General features: G+C 41.5%; 1 protein-coding gene across 3 annotated transcripts in view; it reads left to right on the top strand.

The window, feature by feature from the left end:
• The window catches only part of LOC139464056 (dnaJ homolog subfamily C member 10-like), a 34,672-nt gene extending 13,135 nt beyond the window's left edge, over positions 1-21,537 (top strand). For 2 of the 3 annotated variants that reach the window (XM_071245581.1, XM_071245582.1), the window contains exons 11-21: positions 437-556; positions 2,005-2,116; positions 3,981-4,117; positions 7,071-7,187; positions 7,502-7,603; positions 8,674-8,829; positions 10,042-10,181; positions 10,899-11,100; positions 11,307-11,438; positions 16,064-16,141; positions 18,111-21,537. In XM_071245581.1, coding sequence (XP_071101682.1) covers positions 437-556; positions 2,005-2,116; positions 3,981-4,117; positions 7,071-7,187; positions 7,502-7,603; positions 8,674-8,829; positions 10,042-10,181; positions 10,899-11,100; positions 11,307-11,438; positions 16,064-16,141; positions 18,111-18,128 — 1,314 coding nt within the window. In that variant the 3' untranslated portion in view covers positions 18,129-21,537. Of the gene's footprint in view, positions 1-436; positions 557-1,542; positions 1,564-2,004; positions 2,117-3,980; positions 4,118-7,070; positions 7,188-7,501; positions 7,604-8,673; positions 8,830-10,041; positions 10,182-10,898; positions 11,101-11,306; positions 11,439-16,063; positions 16,142-18,110 lie in introns of all 3 variants that reach the window. The other variant, XM_071245583.1, reaches the window with a different exon arrangement.
• The last annotated feature ends 5,329 nt before the right edge of the window (positions 21,538-26,866 follow it).

Here is a 26,866-nt window from a genome sequence, read left to right as displayed (position 1 = left end):
ATTTATAACTCTACTCCCAAGCACAAGGCCTTTTGTCTAAAAGGAATTTCTCAAGTACCTTAAGTATTTCTTGAAAGATAAGCCTTAAACTTGATGGTTTTTGTTAGTAATCATAATCCAGATGTTTCCTTTTAATGCTTTACATACTTAATAAATATCATATCTTTTGAGTAGTATGCTTGTGCAGAGTAGTGCACCTTAATGCTGCCAGGACATGTTTTGATCTTTGCTTTGTTAGTTGGTTCTGGTGGGTTTATCCAGAGCGGTGTTTGCCTATGTCACATGGGCCCTCCCCCTACCAACAATCCAATTCAACATCACATGATTGAAATTGTGTTCAAAGCGGCATACAAACTAAACTCATCCAGGGTTTTGACAAATATTTGTTTCCGCTTACCAGTTTAACATGCTTCAGGTTGCTATGGTAATGTTGCAGGAAATCCGAGGGAAGCTAGAGACGGGGCAGGACAAGGCGTGGCTGATCCACTTTGTGGACGGAGAGGGACACCAGGACCTGGAACTGAGGAAGCTGCCGGCCATGTTGGCGGACTTCCACGTAGGTGGATGCTTCTGGATGCATGTCACCGTATCCCCATTGTGTAGATCGATGCTGATGATGTCAATCTCTGGATTGTCTGGTCCAGATTTATTTACAGACCGCCATCTTATAGCTTGAATATTGCTGAATGTGGCGTTGAACAACAAACAAACAAACCAACAAAATGATTTATGCAGGTTAACAGGATTTAGTATACGCAAGTTCATTGTATGTTTTGTATGTAAGGTTGATGGTATGGTGACATTGTTACAGATAGGACGAGTGAACTGTGAGGTGATGACTGTATGTAAGTGTGACAGCATGGTGACATTTTTACAGATAGGACGAGTGAACTGTGAGGTGTGACTGTATGTAAGTGTGATAGCATGACTGTATGTAAGTGTGACCGCATGACTGTATGTAAGTGTGACCGCATGACTGTATGTAAGTGTGACAGCATGGTGACATTGTTACAGATAGAATGAGTGAACTGTGAGGTGATGACTGTATGTAAGTGTGACAGCATGGTGACATTGTTACAGATAGGACGAATGAACTGTGAGGTGATGACTGTGTGTAAGTGTGACAATATGGTGACATTGTTACAGATAGGACGAGTGACCTGTGAGGTGATGACTGTATGTAAGTGTGACAGTATGGTGACATTGTTACAGATAGGACGAGTGACCTGTGAGGTGATGACTGTATGTAAGTGTGACAGTATGTTGACATTGTTACAGATAGGACAAGTGACCTGTGAGGTGATGAATGTATGTAAGTGTGACAGTATGGTGACATTGTTACAGATAGGACGAGTGAACTGTGAGGTGATGACTGTATGTAAGTGTGACAGCATGGTGACATTGTTACAGATAGGACGAGTGAACTGTGAGGTGATGACTGTGTGTAAGTGTGACAGCATGGTGACATTGTTACAGATAGGATGAGTGAACTGTGAGGTGATGACTGTATGTAAGTGTGACAGCATGGTGACATTGTTACAGATAGGACGAGTGAACTGTGAGGTGATGAATGTATGTAAGTGTGACAGTATGGTGACATTGTTACAGATAGGACGAGTGAACTGTGAGGTGATGACTGTATGTAAGTGTGACAGTATGGTGACATTGTTACAGATAGGACGAGTGAACTGTGAGGTGATGACTGTATGTAAGTGTGACAGTATGTTGACATTGTTACAGATAGGACGAGTGAACTGTGAGGTGATGACTGTATGTAAGTGTGACAGTATGTTGACATTGTTACAGATAGGACGAGTGAACTGTGAGGTGATGACTGTATGTAAGTGTGACAGTATGTTGACATTGTTACAGATAGGACGAGTGAACTGTGAGGTGATGACTGTATGTAAGTGTGACAGTACGGTGACATTGTTACAGATAGGACGAGTGAACTGTGAGGTGATGACTGTATGTAAGTGTGACAGTACGGTGACATTGTTACAGATAGGACGGGTGAACTGTGAGGTGATGAGGGATGCCTGCAGCAACCTGCACATCGTCAAGAGGCCCACCTTCATGGTATTCAAGGAGAGCGGGGGATCGGAGATGTATTACGGTAGGCAAAAGTTTATCCTGGCAGCTACAGGCATAGGTTACACTTTGGATGCAACAAGTTTTGATTTAGTCAACTTCATCATCTTGTCATGGCCAGAAGATCCTGGTTTCCTTCTCCACATGAGGACTCAGAGTCATGCTCCTATTTGGAGACTGTACACTTCTGTGGCAAGGTGGACGTGGTTTGAGATGTCGTTGACAAGTATGCAGCCCTGAAGGAGTGCCAGAAGCTTATGATCATGGTTTAAGCCCAAGATTTGCCCTGATTATGTTTGGGTAATAAATTAATATTGATTGTGTGTCATCCTGACCTTGAGGCCTTTCCTTGCTGTCAGTCTGACAGCTGCCTTGCCTGGTCTAGACTTAATTCTGTACAGTCTGCCAGGTATAGCTGGAATTCTGCTGACTATGTTAAACAACATTCACTCATTTATCTTCAATAATATTCATACTCATTATAGGAGTTATTGACCATCTCGTGAAAGGCAAGGCCTATATGTGCTTAGGGATGCAGGCTAGAGACAAACTTCAGAATGCCCATCAAGAGACAAACTTTGTGCAGAATACAAATGTAGACTTAAGAAACTCTCCGTTCAGTCAAAGCCATAAATACTTACGCTGTACCCGTCCATTCATATTCTTTTGGTGTTGTTGATTGGATGAAAAAGGAAATTCAGGGCATTGACAAAAGTGTCATGTCAGACAACAGATCCCGCCACCCTCAATCGCTTTATATTTACTAGTTATAATGGGAGGGCGTGGTTTGATTAACGTGGAGGCTCTTCATGATAGAATTGTATTATGCACTTTTGCACACATCTATTTGTCTTATGATCCTCTTGTGAAGCATGTCAAGACTCATGATGAAAACATGGCATTCCAGTTTTCTTAAACGAGCCAAGGATGTGGGACATGATCTCAATGTCAATGTTGATTTTGTTGATGGTTCTGTACTGCTGGACAGTACAGAAATGAGTGTCATCCAAGCGAAATGCCATATAGAATCGGCCCAGATTCAATTTTCAAGGAAAGGCTATCTGAACGACCAATGCATCGAATTTATGAGCAGTGTGTTGAGAAGGGGGCAACCTGGCTGGGAACAATTGATAAATACAAAATCCTTTGGAATAGGCCTCAGACCTATCGAGGCCAACAAAGCTGATCTTGTCCTTTTTGAAAAATCCAATGAAATCATTTATATCATTGAATTTCCTGTCCCTTTTGAGACTAAAGTGATTGACAAGATTCAGGAAACACATGGCAAATATGCAGACCTCACTTTCAAAATGTTACGCTTTCATCCCAAGTACCAAGTTGTTCTTGGTGACTTTGGTTTGGTACCTCCCAATCTGTTGTCTGACATTACGAGAATACCCAGGTTTGCTGCCAGAAATACAGCCCTTCTGACAATCTAGGTAATGCAGAAGGCTGCAGTGTTGGGGAGTCTTCACTTTCTCCAAAAAGTTCTCGATGGGTTTGGCTAGGTAGCGCTTCCTGGGAGAAGTCCCATTGGCTGTCTGGGCTGCGTGTTGAGAGGGCAAGGGCCCTGAGCTGATGATGAGCCTAACCAGCCGGATTTATTTTAATCCGTAAATAATTATACTCCATGCACAATGCATGCCTGAAGCGCACCATCACAGTGAAAAAAAGGTTAATCTTGAAAGAACATCAGGCAAGACATGGAGAGTGAAAAGCTTGGAGACTGTCTTATATTAATTGGTTGTTGCAAATGGAGCAGTTATACATGGATGTCACTGGTATCACAATGGTCTGTTGTGTATAAATAGATGATATGTCTTTATTATTTGACTGTACCATGATGTGGTGGTGTCCAAGACGGTTTGCGTAAGAACTGTTTGTTGCAGGTCGCCTGACAGCCCATGACCTGGCTGCGTTTGCCCGAGACAGTGCTGACACCAAGCTGGAAGCACTCAGCCCCCGAGACTTCCCCCAGAGGGTTGTGCTCAGCCAGGATCCTTGGTTTGTCGACTTCTTTGCCCCTGTAAGTTTTGATTATTTGTGATACAATTTGTGATGTCATATCGTTGCTTTGTTGCACATAAATTTGTTCATCATGTCATAGAATATTACAAAGCTGATGTCTGTAGATAACACACATTTTTTATCAGTTTTCTTACAAAAATATCGCATTAATATCTAGAACAATGTACAGCTCATAAATAGCATTTGAGCACTCATGAACTACAGTGTTCCCTCGGTTATAGCCGGTAAAGCATGGCTTCCACATTTTACCAACATTTTTAATAAACTCAAGTTTTCCAATGACACTATGTTTTACCCCATCTCAGAAAACAACATCATCTGATCACCGCGATAACGTAACACCAGAAATACCAAATCAAACAAATCCAAACTGAAGAACCAATTTAATCCTATTATCATAATATATGGTAATAAAAAAATTGTTCATTGTTTATCTGGACTAATGGATGCAATATGTTTTATTAATTATATTTAAACATTCATTCAATAATTATAATAATGTTTACAATAATTTCAGCTAAATCGTATGCGAAGTGATCGGTGGTAGATCTCACAACTCACTGTTATTTACAGCAACCACGGTCAGATTACCGCTAAAGATGCCTTGAAACAAACTTTAGTTGCAAGAGAATGGATACACATATCATAAATGCCGTACCATGACTCGCCAAAAGTCATATTTGAGGCAGTTTGACTATTAAATGTCAACATTACGTTTTGGAAATACATGTAGCGCTGGAAGTCCCTATGTTGACTGGTCAAATCGTTCCATACATCAAAAAATATCCTGCATCCCACCTGTACCAAAGTGCCACTATTATGGTTCTTATCTTTTTAAGTATATATGGTGGAAGCTGCAACTAAAATAACAAATGGTAAATCATCATGTCTAGTGATCAAATTTCATGCTTTTATTGACCAAGTTTGTTATACCTGTTTGTTCACGTGAATTCTCTGAAGGGATATGATGTGGGTTTTTTTTTTAAAGCGCATATTAATACTCGATAAAGATTTTTTTACACCATGAATCATAAATAACTTCTATTCTAATCTTTTTTGAAACTCTGGAATGTGCAACGTAGATCATGTTAGGTCGGCAGAGCATGTATACTGTTTTGTTGGTCATCTACCACCTACGACTTGATCGGGTGGTAAGGCTCGCTGACTTGGTTGATGCATGTCATTGATCCCAATTGCGTGGATCGATGCTCATGATATCAATCACTGGATTGTCTGGTCCAGACTCGATTATTTACAGACCGCCGTCATATAGCTGGAATATTGCTGTGTGTGGCGTAAAACAACAAACCAACCAACCAACCAACCAACCTACGACTCGACCTTCGTTAAACCGCTGATCATCTATAACGCTCATCAATTATTTGGACCCCGAAGGTAGCGTTGTAGCGAGGGATCACTGTATACTCGTATAGTCAGGATAAGTTCACTTTGGGCTGGTAATCTGTAATTGCTCATTGAATAGAGGGTATGTGGAATAGGATAAAAATGAATGATACTTCTGAACTACCCTGGTCTTGTTACTACCCGCTTCTTCCGACTACCCTGTTCTTCCTACTACCCTGTTCTTCCTTCTCCCCTGTTCTTCCTTCTGCCCTGTTCTTCCTTCTGCCCTGTTCTTCCTTCTCCCCTGTTCTTCCTTCTCCCCTATCCTTCCTTCTCCCCTGTTCTTCCTTCTGCCCTGTTCTTCCTTCTGTCCTGTTCTTCCTTCTACCCTATCCTTCCTTCTCCCCTGTTCTTCCTACTACCCTGTTCTTCCTTCTGCCCTGTTCTTCCTTCTACCCTGTTCTTCCTTCTGTCCTGTTCTTCCTTCTACCCTATCCTTCCTTCTCCCCTGTTCTTCCTTCTGCCCTGTTCTTCCTTCTGTCCTGTTCTTCCTTCTACCCTATCCTTCCTTCTCCCCTGTTCTTCCTACTACCCTGTTCTTCCTTCTCCCCTGTTCTTCCTTCTGCCCTGTTCTTCCTTCTGTCCTGTTCTTCCTTCTACCCTATCCTTCCTTCTCCCCTGTTCTTCCTTCTGCCCTGTTCTTCCTTCTGTCCTGTTCTTCCTTCTACCCTATCCTTCCTTCTCCCCTGTTCTTCCTACTACCCTATCCTTCCTTCTCCCCTGTTCTTCCTACTACCCTGTTCTTCCTTCTGTCCTGTTCTTCCTTCGGTCCTGTTCTTCCTTCTACCCTATCCTTCCTTCTCCCCTGTTCTTCCTACTACCCTATCCTTCCTTCTCCCCTGTTCTTCCTACTACCCTGTTCTTCCTTCTGTCCTGTTCTTCCTTCTGTCCTGTTCTTCCTACTACCCTGTCCTTCCTTCTCCCCTGTTCTTCCTACTACCCTATCCTTCCTTCTCCCCTGTTCTTCCTACTACCCTGTTCTTCCTTCTGTCCTGTTCTTCCTTCTACCCTATCCTTCCTTCTCCCCTGTTCTTCCTACTACCCTGTTCTTCCTTCTGTCCTGTTCTTCCTTCTACCCTATCCTTCCTTCTCCCCTGTTCTTCCTTCTACCCTATCCTTCCTTCTCCCCTGTTCTTCCTACTACCCTGTTCTTCCTTCTGTCCTGTTCTTCCTTCTACCCTATCCTTCCTTCTCCCCTGTTCTTCCTACTACCCTGTTCTTCCTTCTCCCCTGTTCTTCCTTCTGTCCTGTTCTTCCTTCTGTCCTGTTCTTCCTTCTCCCCTGTTCTTCCTTCTACCCTGTTCTTCCTTCTACCCTATCCTTCCTTCTACCCTGTTCTTCCTACTACCCTGTTCTTCCTTCTGTCCTGTTCTTCCTTCTACCCTATCCTTCCTTCTCCCCTGTTCTTCCTACCACCCTGTTCTTCCTTCTCCCCTGTTCTTCCTTCTGTCCTGTTCTTCCTTCTCCCCTGTTCTTCCTTCTGTCCTGTTCTTCCTTCTCCCCTCTTCTTCCTTCTACCATGTTCTTATGTCCGCCTGTTCTTCCAGTGGTGCCCACCCTGCATGAAGCTGCTGCCAGAGTTCAGGAAAGCAGCCAAGTCGTTCAGTGAGACGGTCAACTTCGGCACTGTGGACTGCACCGTACACTCCCAACTCTGCAACAATGTAGGTAGCAATTCTAAACTGCTACACTCAACACAATAGCAAACAAAAATAAAGGAACAATTTCTTAAGTCTGAGGCCTTATTATTTTCTCTGTATAGCGTATGTAACTTTTTTTTGTGGAGCATGTAATCCAGGCTGCTAAACTGAACAGAAATGTAAGGAAAAATAAAGAAACCGTTTCTTACATCTGTATAAATATTTCTTATATCTGAATAAATATTTTTAATGTCTGTATAAATAAGTTAATAAGGCCTTATATAGCATATTTGTATGTTAAATTATGTGGTAGATTTATGTCAGATTGTTGGTTTCAGTACAACATCAGGTCGTACCCGACCACCATCTTGTACAACCAGAGCATGCCCCACCAGTACCACGGCCACCACAGCGCAGACTCCATTGTCGAGTTCCTTCAGGTCAGTCCCCACTTCATGCTGTCGAGTCCCGAACACTGTTAGAGCTAACATGAACACGAATCATCGACTAGCCAAGATGAACACTGAACCTGGTTGTGTAATATACTCTCTAAATACAGAACAGGTTATGGATCATAAGTAACTTAAGGAACAAATTGGAGAAAATATATTAAACCTGATAATTTTAACACTCTTAAGGTAAATATCTTTGTGTGAAAATTGAATATGTCAACAAGGCTATATGTTGAAGAATATTAACCATTCCAACTCAAAATAATCCCAAACTGCACATTTCTATGTCAAAGTCTATTTTACAAACTGTGTATGTTTGAACAAGCTATTCAGTTTAATGTAGTTTTTATATCATTGATATAATCTCTTTGTATGGTAAACACAAATATCATGGTATTTCTGAGATGCATGTTCTCGACACTAGGACAGATGACCTGGTCAGTGTGTTCAGAAGATGACAGGTTGCTACTCAAACCTCGGGTTGCCCTTGCCATATGAATTTTGACTCTTTCATCAACATCAACAGGGACTATTAAAATAACAAGAGTGACAATTGTTTTCTTAAAATGTAGTTATTTTACATAAACCACTAGTCCAAAATGAGTTGTGGACCAGTTGGATTAGTGTCAACCTCTGAACAATTATTAAACTACTTCATTTGAGTCTGTTTACAATCCAGTTCTCATTATGGGGAATGTCCTGTTTTCACCCAGATGTCTAATAAGCCCTCTCTTGTAGGGTCGGTCATCATGATACATAAATATATAATCTCAAATGACAGATCTTATGAGAGATCTTGTAACAAATATTGTCAGCCAGATGGAATGAAGAGAGAAGGTGTTTTATTTGATTATTACGTCTTTGATAGCCATTTGAAAGTTGAAAGAATATGAAGACTTGTCTTAAAGTCAAAATGTTACATCTTACTTTCTTTCTTCCTATGACCAGCTGACCAATTTAATTTTTTTATTTTATTCCAAATTTGTCGAATTGTCAGCAATCAATTAACCAAGTGATTTAACCCAAACTAACAGCTAACTAGTGTGACATTTGTGTAGGACACACTGAACCCTCCAGTGATGAGGCTGAACCAGGAGCAGTTCAGGGAACATGTGGCCCAGAAGAAGGTAGAGGAGGTGGTGCTGGTGGACTTCTTCGCCCCCTGGTGCGGCCCTTGCCAGCAGCTGGCCCCGGAGTGGAGGAGACTCGCCAAGGTAAGTGAGGAATGGGGGGTGTGTCATATGTAAATATATCCGAGCAATGATACCACTTGGCCCTGGAGTGGAGAAGACTCGCCAAGGTGAGTGGGGAAAGGGTGTGTGTCATATGTAAATATGTCCAAGTGATGATAGCACTTGGCCCCTGAGTGGAGGAGACTCGCCAAGGTGAGTGGGGAAAGGGTGTGTGTCATATGTAAATATGTCCGAGTGATGGCAGCACTTGGCCCCTGACTGGAGGAGACTCGCCAAGGTGAGTGGGGAAAGGGGGCGTGTCATATGTAAATATGTCTGAGTGATGGCAGCACTTGGCCCCTGAGTGGAGGAGACTCGCCAAGGTGAGTGGGGAAAGGGGGGCGTGTCATATGTAAATATATCCGAGTGATGATTGCACTTGGCCCCTGAGTGGAGGAGACTCGCCAAGGTGAGTGGGGAAAGGGGGGCGTGTCATATGTAAATATGTCCGAGTGATGATTGCACTTGGCCCCTGAGTGGAGGAGACTCGCCAAGGTGAGTGGGAAAAGGGTGTGTGTCATATGTAAGTATATATGTCCAAGTGATGATAGCACTTAGCCCCAGATTGGAGGAGACTCGCCAAGGTAAAGGGGAAAGGGGTCGTGTCATATGTAAATATGTCCGAGTGATGGCAGCTCTTGGCCCCTGAGTGGAGGAGACTCGCCAGGGTGAGTAGAAAGTGGGCCTGTCATGTATAATTATGTCTGAGTGATGGCAGCACTTGCAAAGGTAAGTAGGAAGTGGGTGTGTCATATGTATCAATGTCCAAGAGATGTCAGCAGCTGGCCCCGGAGTGGAGGAGACTCATGAAGGCTGTAGGAAATAGGTGTGTCATGTGTTATTATGTCAAAGTGATGTCAGCATCTGGTCCCGGAGTGGAGGAGAGTCATGAAGGTTGTAGGAAATGGGTGTGTCATGTGCAGTTATGTCAAAGTGATGTCAGCATCTGGCCCAAGTGGAAGAGACTTGTGAAGGTGTGTTTGGAAGGTGGCATGTTGTGTAATCGTATAATCACAGTGATACGAGTGAGACCAGGATACACAGCTTCCCAATTTAGTGTCTGTAAACATGACATGTGTTCTATGTTATAGAGTAATCATTTATTGGTAGATTAATCCAGATCACCCCTTTTACCACGCTTTAGTGCTGGAGACTCCTTGTTGCATGTGTAACAAGTCGGTTGTTTGTCTGCAGATGGTGAAGAATGTGAATAACATCAAGGTGGCCCAGGTGGACTGTGTGGAACACCAGGGCCTCTGTCAGCAGGAGAGTATCACCTCCTACCCCACCGTGAGGCTGTACCCATCAGGGGCCTCTGGGTCAGGCAGCTTCCAGTAAGTAGAGACAGTTCATACCCTGTCATCAGGTTGTATCCAGCAGGGGCTTCCGGGAGGTCCAGTCATCTCACATACAGCATGAGGTGGGGAAGCGGGGTAGCCTAGTTGTTAAAGTGCTTGTCATGCCAAAGGCCCAGGTTCGATTCCCTGAATGGGTACAATGTGTGAGGCCCATTTCTGGTGTCCCCCGCCTTGATATTAGTGGAATATTGCTAAAAGCGGTGTAAAAGCATACTCCCTCTCTCAATCCAGCATGAGGCTGTATACATGTCCTAAGGTTTGTGAGTTGGCATAAAGTGCATGTGATTGTGTAATAATGATAACTTGCACCTTCCTTTGTAGAGTGAGTGGGGGAGTGTGTTTCTACGCCGCTTTTCGCATTATCCAGCAATATCACAGCAGGGAACGCCAGAAATGGGTTTCACTCATTGTATCCATGTGAGGAATCAAACTTGGATCTTGGGCGTGACGAGCGTACGCTTTAGCCACTCGGCTACCCCACCACCCCATCCACTGTACAGTGTTGAGAGTACACACATCACTGTTGACATCAACATTGATGTCCTTGTGATACTAGAAGATACAACAGCTGATAATAAAGTGTAACCAAGTATGGATATTTTAGAAATTCACCTAATTTTTATTGGGAAATACTTAATTCTGACACCAAATAATCTGGTCTTCAGTCTCATGTAGTAATGTCTGTGTCGCCAGCATGTACAATGGGTTTCATCGAGACGCCAACTCCCTGAGAGCCTGGGCCTACGAGTTCCTCCCAAGCAAGGTGTCAGTGCTCCGCCAGTACAACTTCAGGCAGGTGGTCCTGGAGAGCAGTGATTCTTGGATCGTGGACTTCTACACTCCCTGGTGTGGACATTGCCAGGTGTTCAAACCAGAGTTCGAGAAGGTTGCGGAGGTGAGGAGGTTTAACTAGTCAGAGGTTTAAGAACTATATCAAAATTAAGAACTTTTCTTTGTGAAATTTTGAAGAACCTTTTACTCGTGTAAACAGATAGGTGTAACCTGTCCAACACAAATAATATTAAGGATAAACAACATGTTTGTTTGCATCCACTCTGTTAGCTGTGGTCATGTTCTCAAGACAGTTATTTTGTCTACCAGCAACTTGAAGGTGTAGCACATGCAGGAAAAGTGGACTGTGACTCTGAGCCTTGGATCTGCCAGGAAGTTGGTGTTCAAGCTTACCCGACAGTCAGGTTCTTTCAAGGGACTGACAGCTCACGTAACGCTCAGGTGAGAGGCCAGTAGATGTGTCCTGTGTCCCTGTCGCTTTCCCTGTGTCCTCATAACCTCTGTGTCTGTAACCCCTGTGTCAGTGACCTCACATCCCCAGTGTCTTTGTCATCATATTCCCTGTGTATATGTCCCCATATCTCCTGCCTCTGTGTCCTCATATCCCCTGTGTCTGTGTGCTCATATCCCGTGTCTGTGACCTAATATCTCCTGTACTTGTGTCCTAACATATCTCCTGCGTCTGTGTCCTCATATCCCCTGTGTCTGTGTCCTCATATCCCGTGTCTGTGACCTAATATCTCCTATACCTGTGTCCTCATATCCCCAGTGTCTGTGACCTCATATCCCCTGTGTCTGTGTCCCCATATCTCCTGCCTCTGTGTCCTCATATCCCCTGTGTCTGTGTGCTCATATCCCGTGTCTGTGACCTAATATTTCCTGTACTTGTGTCCTAACATATCTCCTGCGTCTGTGTCCTCATATCCCCTGTGTCTGTGACCTAATATCTCCTGTGTTTGTGTCCTCATATCCCCTGTGTCTATGTCCTCATATCCCCAGTGTCTTTGTCATCATATCCCCAGTCTCTTTGTCCTCATATTCCCTGTATCTGTGTCCTCATATCCCCTGTATCTGTGTCCTCATATCCCCAGTGTCTTTGTCCTCATATCCTGTGTCTGTGACCTAATATCTCCTGTACCTGTGTCCTCATATCTCCTGCGTCTGTGTCCTCATATCCCCAGTGTCTTTGTCCTCATATCCTGTGTCTGTGACCTAATATATCCTGTACCTGTGTCCTCATATCCCCTGTATCTGTGTCCTCATATCCCCTGTGTCTATGTCCTCATATCCCCAGTGTCTTTGTCATCATATCCCCAGTCGCTTTGTCCTCATATTCCCTGTATCTGTGTCCTCATATCCCCTGTATCTGTGTCCTCATATCCCCAATGTCTTTGTCCTCATATCCTGTGTCTGTGACCTAATATCTCCTGTACCTGTGTCCTCATATCTCCTGCGTCTGTGTCCTCATATCCCCTGTGTCTGTGTGCTCATATCCCGTGTCTGTGACCTAATATCTCCTGTACCTGTGTCCTCATATCCCCTGTGTCTGTGTCCTCATATCCCCTGTGTCTGTGTCCCCATATCTCCTGTGTCTGTCCTCATATCCCCTGTATCTGTGTCCTCATATCCCCAGTGTCTTTGTCCTCATATCCTGTGTCTGTGACCTAATATATCCTGTACCTGTGTCCTCATATCCCCTGTATCTGTGTCCTCATATCCCCTGTGTCTGTGTCCTCATATCCCTTGTGTCTGTGTCCTTATATCTCCTGTACCTGTGTCCTCATATCCCCTGTATCTGTGTCCTCATATCCCCTGTGTCTGTGTCCTCATATCCCCTGTGTCTGTGTCCTTATATCCTGTGTGTCTGTGTCTGTGTCCTCATATCCCCTGTGTCTGTGTCCTCATATCCCCTGTGTCTGTGTCCTCATATCCCCTGTGTCTGTGTCCTCATATCCCCTGTGTCTGTGTCCTTATATCCTGTGTGTCTGTGTCTGTGTCCTCATATCCCCTGTGTCTGTGTCCTCATATCCCCTGTGTCTGTGTCCTCATATCCCCTGTGTCTGTTTCCTTATATCCCCTGTGTCTGTGTCCTTATATCCTGTGTGTCTGTGTCTGTGTCCTCATATCCTGTACCTGTGTCCTCATATCCCCTGTATCTGTGTCCTCATATCCCCTGTGTCTGTGTCCTCATATCCCTTGTGTCTGTGTCCTTATATCTCCTGTACCTGTGTCCTCTTATCCCCTGTATCTGTGTCCTCATATCCCCTGTGTCTGTGTCCTCATATCCCCTGTGTCTGTGTCCTTATATCCTGTGTGTCTGTGTCTGTGTCCTCATATCCCCTGTGTCTGTGTCCCCATATCCCCTGTGTCTGTGTCCTTATATCCTGTGTGTCTGTGTCCTCATATCACCTGTGTCTGTGTCCTCATATAGCCTGTGACTGTCTCCATGTTTCCTGTGTCTGTGTCCTCATATCCCCTGTGACTGTCTTCATGTTTCCTGTGTCTGTGTCCTCATATCCCCTGTGTCTGTCCTCATATTTCTTGTGTCTGTGTCCTCATATCCCCTGTGTCTGTGTCCCCATATCCCCTGTGTCTGTGTCCTTATATCCTGTGTGTCTGTGTCCTCATATCACCTGTGTCTGTGTCCTCATATAGCCTGTGACTGTCTCCATGTTTCCTGTGTCTGTGTTCTCATATCCCCTGTGTCTGTCCTCATATTTCTTGTGTCTGTGTCCTCATATCCCCTGTGTCTGTGTCCCCATATCCCCTGTGTCTGTGTCCTTATATCCTGTGTGTCTGTGTCCTCATATCCCCTGTGTCTGTGTCCCCATATCCCCTGTGTCTGTGTCCTTATATCCTGTGTGTCTGTGTCCTCATATCACCTGTGTCTGTGTCCTCATATAGCCTGTGACTGTCTCCATGTTTCCTGTGTCTGTGTCTGTGTCCTCATATCCCCTGTGACTGTCCTCATATTTCTTGTGTCTGTGTCCTCATATCCCCTGTGTCTGTGTCCCCATATCCCCTGTGTCTGTGTCCTTATATCCTGTGTGTCTGTGTCCTCATATCCCCTGTGTCTGTGTCCCCATATCCCCTGTGTCTGTGTCCTCATATCCCCTGTGTCTGTGTCCTCATATATCCTGTGTGTCTGTGTCCTTATATCCTGTGTGTCTGTGTCCTCATATCCCCTGTGTCTGTGCCCTCATATCCCCTGTGTCTGTGTCCCCATATCCCCTGTGTCTGTGTCCTTATATCCTGTGTGTCTGTGTCCTCATATCACCTGTGTCTGTGTCCTCATATAGCCTGTGACTGTCTCCATGTTTCCTGTGTCTGTGTCCTCATATCCCCTGTGTCTGTCCTCATATTTCTTGTGTCTGTGTCCTCATATCCCCTGTGTCTGTGTCCCCATATCCCCTGTGTCTGTGTCCTTATATCCTGTGTGTCTGTGTCCTCATATCCCCTGTGTCTGTGTCCCCATATCCCCTGTGTCTGTGTCCTTATATCCTGTGTGTCTGTGTCCTCATATCACCTGTGTCTGTGTCCTCATATAGCCTGTGACTGTCTTCATGTTTCCTGTGTCTGTGTCCTCATATCCCCTGTGACTGTCTTCATGTTTCCTGTGTCTGTGTCCTCATATCCCCTGTGTCTGTCCTCATATTTCTTGTGTCTGTGTCCTCATATCCCCTGTGTCTGTGTCCTCATATCCCCTGTGTCTCCATGTCCCAGAGTCGACATTTTGTCCATGAGGTTGAAACGCTGGTGCTTAGCTGGCACATATCTCACCTCAGGCCCTGCCCATGGGACAGCCGTTCTCTCGGTCTCCATGCCTTGTCTTGTCTGTTGGAACATGTGCTGGCTATTGAAATATGAGAAGGGGAGACAACTCACACAGATGCATATTTCCAACTCACTGTGACATCACTGCATAGTTTGGATAGAGGTCAATTAAGTATAGGTTAGACCACGAGGACCCAGTGACTAATTGTTGAAATGGTTAGTTAAACCACGAGGCGCACAGCACCGAGTGGTTTAATCAACCATTTCAACGATTAGACACTGGGGTCCGAGTAGCCTAACATACATAAACCATGTCCAACATTTATGGCACCAAAAATACTTAAAAACATTGTTTTCTTAAAGGTATTTTGAAAGGTATTCCGGAACTCTATGCTCAACTGTGAGAACACTGTGTGAGTCGGCCCTGCGTGAAGCACATGAAATGTGTTCCCCGAGCCTTTCGCACGTGCACCTCGCACTTTGCCGATTTGGGTTATGAAATGCATGTCCCGGGGCAAGTATACCATTCATTTTGGACCAACTCGAGCACATTTATCAATCAATTAATATTACTTGCCTATGTTGATGCACCTATTATGAGCAAATATAGCCCTGATCAAGATAATAGTAATTTCTTTTCCATCTGTTTGTTTAGTTGAACGAAAGCTACAAAATCACAAGTACTGTACAAATACTAGAATGCATAGAGTAACATACTGTATAAAAATTGCATAAAACACATTTCACAATTCATAAAGGGATAAGCAATTGGTACTGATGTAAGTAAATATTTAGCTGTTAATTTCATACCCTATCTCCCATGTTGCCGAGGCAGAAGACTACATTCGTTAGCCTTCAGTGTGGACTTCTTGGGTTCGAATCCCGCTGGTGACAAAAGTTTTTCATGAAATTGTTCAAAAGATAGAGGAAAAAACAAGATCCGTCATTGCCAAGTGGTATTTAGCTAACAATTCAGTCAGACCACGGTCAAAGACAAAGCAGCCATGGGTTAAGTTCCTTAGAATAATAATGCACTGTTTTACAACTACAATATTCATGTTTTCATGCCAAATACCAATGATACCATAATATTTCATCCAGCAACTCATCAAGAATTAGACATAAGCATATCAATCTACTGCTAGTCCAGAACATTTCAAGGCTTCAAATCCAATTAATCATATTTTTTATCTGAATAGATTGCAGCACTCATGTATAATTATGTTACAATAGCTGTTTGGCCACATGTAGGTGTGTTCTTGTTCATAATTTGTATTTTTCTCAAATTTCAGCATGCTTATGGTTGGGACATTCAGAGTCAGAATGCAGATGAAATAATAACTTTTGTGAAACAGAATGCTAGGAAAATGGTAAGATTTCATGCTGAAATTTTTATTTCTCACTCATCTTTCATACGATAAGATGGTTCTTCCCGATGTTAAACTAACAATGGATTCATGACTGACTAGGTTATTCCAATTTGACACATGTATCAGGTTTTGATTGTGCTTGAATTTATGAGACAGTTTTTGGATGGATGAGACAGTGTTTGGATGGATTTCATGCTGAAATTTTTATTTCTCACTAATCTTTCCTACGATAAGATGGTTCTTACCGATGTTAAACTAACAATGGATTCATGACTGACTAGGTTATTCCAATTTGACACATGTATCAGGTTTTGATTGTGCTTGAATTGATGAGATTGGATGGATGAGACAGTGTTTGGATGGATGGATTAGACAGTTTTTGGATGGATGAGACAGTGTTTGGATGGATGAGACAGTGTTTGGATGGATGAGACAGTGTTTAGATGGATGAGACAGTGTTTGGATGGATGAGACAGTGTTTGGATGGATGAGACAGTGTTTGAATGGATGAGACAGTGTTTGGATGGATGAGACAGTGTTTGGATGGATGAGACAGTGTTTGAATGGATGAGACAGTGTTTGAATGGATGAGACAGTGTTTGGATGGATGAGACAGTGTTTGGATGGATGAGACAGTGTTTGGATGGATGAGACAGTGTTTGAATGGATGAGACAGTGTTTGGATGGATGAGACAGTGTTTGGATGGATGAGACAGTGTTTGGATGGATGAGACAGTGTTTGGATGGATGAGACAGTGTTTGGATGGATGAGACAGTGTTTGAATGGATGAGACAGTGTTTGGATGGATGAGACAGTGTTTGGATGGATGAGACAGTGTTTGAATGGATGAGACAGTGTTTGGATGGATGAGACAGTGTTTGAATGGATGAGACAGTGTTTGGATGGATGAGACAGTGTTTGGATGGATGAGACAGTGTTTGGATGGATGAGACAGTGTTTAGATGGATGAGACAGTGTTTGAATGGATGAGACAGTGTTTGGATGGATGAGACAATATTTGGATTGATGAGACAGTGTTTGGATGGATGAGACAGTGTTTGGATGGATGAGACAGTGTTTGAATGGATGAGAGTGTTTGGATGGATGAGACAGTGTTTGAATGGATGAGACAGTGTTTGGATGGATGAGACAGTGTTTGGATGGATGAGACAGTGTTTGGATGGATGAGACATTGTTTGAATGGATGAGACAGTGTTTGGATGGATGAGACAGTGTTTGGATGGATGAGACAGTGTTTGGATGGATGAGACAGTGTTTGAATGGATGAGACAGTGTTTGGATGGATGAGACAATATTTGAATTGATGAGACAGTGTTTGGATAGATGAGACAGTGTTTGCATGGACAATTCTAACGGTTGAATGAGGACGTTTCTGGTTGAATGAAAAGTTACTGGATGAATGAGAAGATACCGGCTGAAAAAGGTGCGTTTACTGGTTGACTGAGGAGTTTACTCGTTGAATGAGGTGAGTTTACTGGTTTTATGAGGACTTTTCTGGATGAATGAGGACTTTTCTGGTTGAATGAGGTGTTTACTGGTTGAAAGAGGATATACTGGTTGATGAGGGTTTACTGGTTGAAAGAGGAGTTACTGGTTGAAAGAGGATATACTGGTTGAATGAGGGTTTATTGATTGAAAGAGGAGTTACTGCTTGAAAGAGGATATACTGGTTGAATGGGGGTTTATTGATTGAGAGAGGAGTTACTGGTTGAAAGAGGATATACTAGTTGAATGGGGGTGTATTGGTTGAAAGAGGAGTTACTGGTTGAAAGAGGATATACTAGTTGAGTGGGGGTTTATCGGTTGAAAGAAGAGTTACTGGTTGAAAGAGGATATATTAGTTGAATAAGGACTTTTCTGGTTGAATGAATGATTTATGACTATTATATTGGAGATTATCATTGGTGATATATTCTGTAACATGCTATGCGTTGATATTTGTTTTAGGGCCATGATGAGTTATGATGTCTGAGGACCGTAGACATCAATCGAAATGAGTGAACATCTCCGAGGAATAATCTCAAAGCAAATTCTAAACAGTCAATCTGATCCTGCTACACCTCAAGCCTTACAAGTCATACACAGAGTGGACTGTACGCTGAAACCCTGTGAATCTGACTTCCTGTCTAGGATTCTTGGAAACCATGTGTGTACAGTGTTATACAGTGTCATACAGTGCTATACAGTGTATATTGTGTGATAAAGTGTTGTACAGTGAAGTCTTGTTAGTTTGGCCACCATTAAACTGGAAACCCATCCTTCTGGAGGATCGGTTTAAGAACAGACTATGGAATTAAAGGGACATTACCGTAAAACATTATTTTATAATTCATCTTTGGATTATCCAGACTAGTTCACTGGAAACAGTACCGTCTGGATTAATGGGGTTACACTGTGTTACACTTAACCATGGATCGCTGATCTGGATCATTTCAGTTGGAATGCTAGTGTCACGACTAATAGGTTACACTATATAACACTTGACCATGGATCATTAATCCAGGTGATTTCAGATGGAACATAAGTGTCATGATTTAGTGGGTGTCACTGTATCTTGTTTGCTGAAAGGATTTTGTAATGATATATTTTGTAATGATTTGTATCTCAGTGGGGATTCTGGGTAAGAATATAGGTCCCCAGCTACAGCTGGAATATTGCGGAGGGCGGCGTTACAAAACAAACATAACAGAAGGTAGTGATGTTGCAATACAAGACCAATTACAGATTAACTATGGTAACATTAAGGAATCAGGTGTTCTTTATAACCTTTTTTCGCGTAGTTTATATAAGGGTATCATCAATTTACGTACATGCATTTGTTAGTTGATACATGACTTTATGATCTGAAACAAATTTTGCAATGATACTTATACTTGGTTAAATTGTTACAGCTCTTTTTGTTGGAATAGTTCAATGCCTACATATATGTTATTCCTGAGGGACTGTGGGGGTAACCTAGTGGTTAAAGTGTTCACTCGTCATGCCGAAGACCTGGGTTCAATTCCCGACACAGGAACAATGTGTGAAGCCCATTTCTGGTGTCCCCTGCTGTGATCTTGCTGAAATATTGCTAAAAGCGGCGTAAAACTATACTCGCTCACTCACTGATTTCTGAATTGTTGTGTGTTTCTATTTGTGGTTACCTGTATATCAGGATCCTTCAGAATCTAAAATATCTGGTTAGAGGAATCACCTGTTGATTGCATCAGCTGGTAGACAGAAGAAGTTAATCAGGAAATCTTAAACAAGTGATACACATTTAAAATGATTTGAACATGTTGAAGGTTGATAGCTAAATTTGGATGTTAGATGTATCATGTAAATATTGTGTTTTTCATATTTATTGTGAAAGGAAACTCACTCCATAAAGGAAAAAAAGGTACTTTTTCATGAAGTAGTAGTCAATTCAGTTCAATAGTTTATTGTATGAAAGCCATTGAAATACATGTAGATCTCATGGTTTTAGAGCACAAAATATCCTTCACTATGTCTTCATTTCTATTTCTTAATTTTCACCTGGCTGTTGCCAGTGTACATGTCCATTCATCAAATGTAGTAACTTTTACTTTGTTTTGAATGAAGAAATGAAAATAGATTTTATCTGCTGTTCTGTGCAAGACATGGGTGACAGCCCTTTTTATATCCGTTTTCCAGGTGTGATTTTAACTCTGCAATGTGTACATAGTTTGATGGTGTGTAAAGTACAACTTGTTCTTGATATTCAGTTGCCATTCAGTGCATACAACGACTGGAGAATAACAGTTTCTCTGTAAATCTTTTTCTTGGCAGTATGTCTGGTGTCTGGACCTGGTGCAATACTAGTGATATTTGGGGAAAAGGTTTATTGTCCCAGTATTTCTGTCAGTGAATCGGAAAGCAAGAGACTTAATACCAGCTGTTGATGTCAGATTTGATGATATCTAATATACCATTTCAACCTTTACCATGTTTACCCTCTATTTCTTTATTCAAACTTTTTAGTCTTTGATTGGCATTTAGAAATTGGAAGAATGACTTCCTTATTCCTTGTGACCTTTTACGCTTTGTTACAGACAATAAGGAAGTTGCTGTCCTTGAAAAATTACACCAAACCTTTCCGATGCAGTTTAAAATTGTGATTTACCAAATACAAATAACTAATATTGCTACAGCTTCAAGATGTAGTGACTATGTCTGTATGTCACTCTGCTTGAGACTGATCCCTTCCTTTGTAATGTAATGCAGGAACTCAATGGGTCCCTTGACTGCACTTTGAGAATGAGTAAGCTGAGCTCCAGATAAGCTTTTGGTGTTGTGGGTATTTTACCAATGCATTTTAAAATCATTGGGTATCAGTAATTCTATCTGGTATTCGAATTTCTGTTACCCACTAGTTTTTACACATGTGGGTATTTAAGTTAAATATTTGAAAACACTATTCATCTAGTCCCTGCAAATTGGTGTCTTATGGGTTCGAGAGCTTTATAGGACTCATAAATACCACGATACTTCCACAAGAAAGTGTGATGGCAAATGATCATGATGTAACTGTCATCTTGGAGTTTGGCAAGGTTGACGGAATGCCCGTTTATAATTTCAAAATAAGTTGCTGATTTGCTAATCGAATAGGCAGGGTTACTTCACAATATTTTGATGATAAGCACAAGTTTTATTTTTGTAGCGTATCTGTAATGTTCGTTGCGTATTTGATACGCTTGGATTTTATTTTACTGCGTATTTCTGCATTTCTGATGCATATTTCACGCAGATATGCAGCTTATCCGGAGCTCTGGAGTAAGTGACTTGAATTCAACTCAATTCTCAAATTGAAGGGTCCATGCTTCCTCATTGCAAGCTCCTATATATAGCCCTATGTACAGTTTTTCAATAGGAACATTACAAAAACGTACGTTTTCATTTCATAACAGGCAATATTACATCAAGTATTTGAAAGGCATTTAGAAGTGATACACATGAGGAAGAGAATTTCTGGATGTCACACAACGTTTTGGAGTACATGCCTCACCTGATGAAGGAGTATGATAAACTCCGAAATGTTGTGTTCCTCATAATAAAGAAGTTGACATCCATACATTTTTCATCAGGTTGAAGTCACTTCACATGATGAAGGAGTAAGTATATGCTCCGAAATGTTGTGTTCCTCATAATAAAGAAGTTGACATCCATACATTTTTCATCAGGTTGAAGTCACTTCAAATGATGAAGGAGTAAGTATATCCCCGAAATGTTGTGTTTCTCATAATAGAGAAGTTGACATCCAGAAATTCTCTTCCTAATATGAGGTCAGTCAATTATTAAGCTCTGATATGACATCAAATCAATAAGGACTGCTATTGATCCATCATGGGATAAGAAGCTATCAGCATTATGTATATGTATTGTATTTCTGTGATATTCTCAGCAGTCTGGACCCATACACAAGGAGACATTCCTGTGAGACAGGTGCTTGTGGTGATACCAGCTATTGTGTTGTGTGAGTGTGTGTGTTGTGGGAACACTGCTGAGCTAGTCAGGTACTGCTTACTTTATTCAGGTACTCATTTCTTTAGTCTGGTATTGCTTACATCAGATGTGTACTGCTTACATCAGATGTGTACTGCTTACATCAGATGTGTACTGCTTACATCAGATGTGTACTGCTTACATCAGATGTGTACTGCTTACATTAGTCCGTTACTGCTTACATCAGATGTGTACTGCTTACATCAGTTGTGTACTGCTTACATCAGATCTGTACTGCTTACATCAGATGTGTACTGCTTACATTAGTCCGTTACTGCTTACATCAGATGTGTACTGCTTACATCAGATGTGTACTGCTTACATCAGATGTGTACTGCTTACATTAGTCCGTAACTGCTTACATCAGATGTGTACTGCTTACATCAGATGTGTACTGCTTACATCAGATGTGTACTGCTTACATTCGTCCGTTACTGCTTACATCAGATGTGTACTGCTTACATCAGATGTGTACTGCTTACTTCATTCCGGTACTGTTTCAGTTGGGTACTGCTTGCTTCAGAAGGGCATTGCTTACTTCATTTAGGTACTGCTTGTTCAGTTGGGTACTGCTTGCTTCAGAAGGGTATTGCTTACTTCATTTAGGTACTGCTTGTTCAGTTGGGTACTGCTTGCTTCAGAAGGGTATTGCTTACTTCATTAAGGTACTGCTTGTTCAGTTGGGTACTGCTTGCTTCAGAAGGGTATTGCTTACTTCATTTAGGTACTGCTTGTTCAGTTGGGTACTGCTTGCTTCAGAAGGGTATTGCTTACTTCATTAAGGTACTGCTTGCTTCAGAAGGGTATTGCTTACTTCATTAAGGTACTGCTTGTTTCAGTCAGGTAGCCCCTTCATTAGGCAGTTTAATATTTTTCATTGTATTGTCTGTAACAGAAAATAACAAACGTAAATAATATCAGTGAAACAATTCAATACTGCTTGGTAATAGGTCAGTGTCATACATTCATAGAACAACTACTGGTTCTCCAGACCTGAAATAAGGTCAAGAGGTGTGTTTCCCTTGTGTCAATGACATTGCTTATTTCCCTTAATAGCTTTGTATAAGCCTGGCATCAGTATAGATTAAACGTCCCCCTGTCAGGGTTAGAAATTGGCACTATAGTCCTACAGTCCTTGCCACACTGACCAACAGTTAAGGAATTATAAGGGCTAGGAGAAATTTGCCACATTTAAGGGTTTTGCGATATGTTATGTTTCATTATGAGGACTAGTGGAAGACAATGTTAACTTTCTGCCTGTGACTGGACATCATCAGTGGTCCTGAGGCACGTTAAGTGTCTGTGTAGATGACGTGATGGCCATATCCTTGTGACAGACTGACAATATTGCAGTCTGGGCTAAGTGTTTGTTCTGAATGGTCTCAGGTTACTCTCTAAAATAAACCTGAGGCCAACTTGGGAATTAATAGATTACAGTTATATATAGTTGGGTATTTCTTAATATTCATGTTTGGGTATCCCTTGGTCAGTGGGTATAACTTCCTGAAGAAGGCACAGGTGTGCAGCCCAATATCACCTACATTGTGTTGTTCATCTGGCTGTGACTTTGTAACATACTGCTTTGGTCACTGACCTTTGTGATTTTATGTATTATTTCTGTTTATTTGGTAATATTAAGATGTTGCTTCATGGGAGAGATGGACCATGGAGGCCGATGCTGTCTCTGTGCAGGCTTTGTACTTAAAGTATGGAACACTTCATGTCTCTCTATATCATCTTTATACATGTCATTTTGTCACTATGCTTACTTTGTACTACTTATGAATAGCCAAGCCAGTTTAGTATGTGTCTGTGTGTGACAGAGCCTTGGGTTCAGCACACCTCGAGCCAGTTCAGCTTGGGTAGAAAATGTACTTTTATGGTCAGTTAGCTTGCCTCGGGAAGATGCTCATAGTGTGACGTAGCTGCCAGTGCTGTCCCTTGTGGAGCTGCTGAAGGAGATGCCCATTGCCCACGTATAGAGGCCTCCACATCTGTTATAAGATACCAGATCCACACAGTCACCTTTTGGATCTCTTCATCAAGACTCTTAAAGGAATCCCAAAAGTTTGTTTGGATTGGGCAGATTTGAGACAGGTGAATGTCTTATCCCAAGGTGTAACAACTGTTTTAACTTCAACCATTACAACCATTACACCAACATTTAAGGTATTTTTTATTTAGGAAAGTCCAACTCGAACATATCAAGACAGACAAGTCATGAGTTTCATCAAGTCTTTGAAAGGCATTTAGAAGTGATACACATAAGGAAGAGAATTTCAGGATGCCAATTTCTTTATTATGAGGAACATAACATTTTTGAGTATGTGCCTCACCTGATGAAGGAGTAAGCATATACTCCGAAACATTGTGCTCATCATAATAAAGATGTTGACATCCAGATTTTCTCTTCTTTATGATTTTCTTGCCTTGGTTAACAACTTTATTTGCTGGTAAGAAAGCACAGTCCCTGGTGGTATGTTTTGAGAAACTCGACTCTTGGGATTCAGTTGGGATAAAACACCTGTATGATGGTAAATACAGCATTTATCACATCAAAGGGAATATGTTTCTTGTATGTTTAAGAATCATATGTGTTACCATGCAGTCTCTTTATTGAATGTTTCATATTTCATTGAACTCTACTCTATCTGTTATCATAGTTCAAGTGGTATTTGTATTTTACTAAATATTGAAAGAAACATTTGATTTCTGGTCATCATTTTTCTGATATATATATGTTTGTTTATATTTGTGTATTGTGGGTGAAAAGATTCATCGGTGCACCAGTACATTGTGAGTTTTCATGGAATGATACATAACATGATATGTTTTTTCTGTATCGATACAAGATGATACACTTATTAAATGAATTACTTACTACTCGTTTAATGACCTTCGCATTTTCATCAGTCAGTTGTCTCAAAATGTGTTGTAATTAGCGTTTCAAGTTCACTACGAACATGTGGCTACAGCTAACTTTTCCTTTTGAACCTGCTCTGAAATATATATAGTTTTAAGTTTCCACACGATTTGATGTAAATATGTATATCACGATGCATATCGTATCAGGTTTATGTATCATGATATGTATCATATCATGACCTTGCTGTATCATTGTAACATTGCAGTAACATACCTGCACTGTTAAGCCAGCTCCAGTAACTGTAGAATGTGCCACCAGTTAATGTGCTGAGTTTGAATCCCAGATTGACCCTGATTGTGATCTAGATCTGTCAGCACCGTTCCCATCGTCCTGTTGAACCTGCGGTTTAAATATGTATGACCAGTGCCACTTTGGGCTTCTTCCTACCTTCACTTGACTTGCCGTCATATGACGTGCATGTCACTCACTCACGACTACAATCTGCAGAAATGCCAACCATTGCGATACTTGGCATAATATTTACGATTTTGAGCCTAAAATAATGCTGTTATAAACACTTGTCTTCCTTTCAATAAGTTTTTCACAAATTATTTACATGCATAAACTTTCACAGGAAGCAAATTTTTAATGCATCAGTAACATGAAGTAATTTTATCGAACAATCTTTGTGGGTGCAGACAGGATACTATTTGCATGCATGAAAGACAGTTATTTAGAGTCGCATGAGGAATTTTACACATGTGTTGAGCTTTGACCACATGTTTGACTTCTGTCTAAGCCTAACGAAACTGGCTAAGCGAAGACCAAAATCATGGTACTGTTAACATTTTCACTTGAAATTATGCTTTAGTTCCTTCACACAACTTCAATTAGGGTTGGCATCTCTGCAGTCTGTTGAGGTCAATTTCATGTACTTAATTTGATTTTCAGGGATTTATTCTTGTTTTACACAACACAAATGCTGTATATTCTGTGCAGCAGTAAGGATCCAGTGCCCACATAGCCACTGTGTGTCCCTTTAGTTTTACTGACAGTCAAAATACAAGGAATAATTGCAAGCAATTATCCTGCACATATACTTTTATCATTTGTTGCTGGTATGAAAATGGTTTGTTAGTGATGAAATGGTCTATAGCAAGTATATCATAGCATAATGTTTTATTTTGATTTTACTTTAGAATTTTGCTGCACCTTATAATATCAAAATATATATGCTGACCATATGCCAGTAATGTGCATTCTGGATGTGTAGATGTGTGTGTGTGCAACTTATACACTAAGTTACTTAACCCTTACATTTGCCTTGTGACAAGTGGCAAGTGGCAAGTCACAACTTGCCATACAGAGTTGCATCCCCTTGATGCTAGACTATATGTGCAAATTCAAAATTTGGCCTCGATAAAGTCTGTCAGGCCAATACCCATTCAATGCTGGTCGTAAGAGGTCACTTTGTGGATTGGGTGGCCAGATTTGGTGACTTGGTTGTATCGGTTATTGTCAGAATTGACAGTAGACTCTAATTTTGGCAGAGATTTCTTATGAATATGGAAAGGGTTTTGTTGCTTTATTTTTTTGATGACGTGTCATACACCAATGGTGTGGATCGTTGCATAAAATCACTGGTTTCTCTGGCCCAGACTCGATTAGTTTCAGGCCACCATCATGTAGCTGCAATATTGCTGAGTTGGTTTTAAACAACAATCATGCATAAGAAAGCATTCTGTCTTGCGATCACCACTGTTGTATGTGATATTTATGACATCAAGTGAAAAATAATTATTTTTTATAGTCATCACGTGTATTGTAAATATATTCACCGAATAAAACCACATGCTGTATTGTGTTATGTGGCACCATTATCATGGCCTGTGCATAGCAGTGGAGGTGTTAATAAATCCGTATCTACTTTCTTTGACACTTTGTTACCTTCATTCCACATTTGTTTCTAGAAAAACCAAACCTAACAATACCGTGAGCTCAAAGGCAACTATAAAGGATCCTGTAATTTGATACCTGAAAGTCAACTACAACCATGAAGTGGTTGAAGGTTGCACAGATTTGAAACTAAAAAGTCAACTATAACCAGTATATGGACCAGATGGCCGCACAGAATGATAACTGAAGGTCAACTATAACCAGTATATGGACCAGATGGTGGCACAGATTGATAACTGAAGGTCAACTATAAGCATTATATGGACCAGATGGTGGCACAGATTGATAACTGAAGGTCAACTATAAGCATTATATGGACCAGATGGCCGCACAGACTGATAACTGAAGGTCAACTATGAGCATCATATGGACCAGATGG

The sequence above is a fragment of the Haliotis cracherodii genome, unplaced genomic scaffold (genome assembly GCF_022045235.1).
Source record: "Haliotis cracherodii isolate W230 unplaced genomic scaffold, xgHalCrac1.p SCAF_16, whole genome shotgun sequence".
NCBI lineage: Eukaryota > Metazoa > Mollusca > Gastropoda > Lepetellida > Haliotidae > Haliotis > Haliotis cracherodii.
The sequence above is the reverse complement of the archived record's forward strand: the minus strand, read 5'-3'. Positions and strand labels throughout refer to the sequence as shown.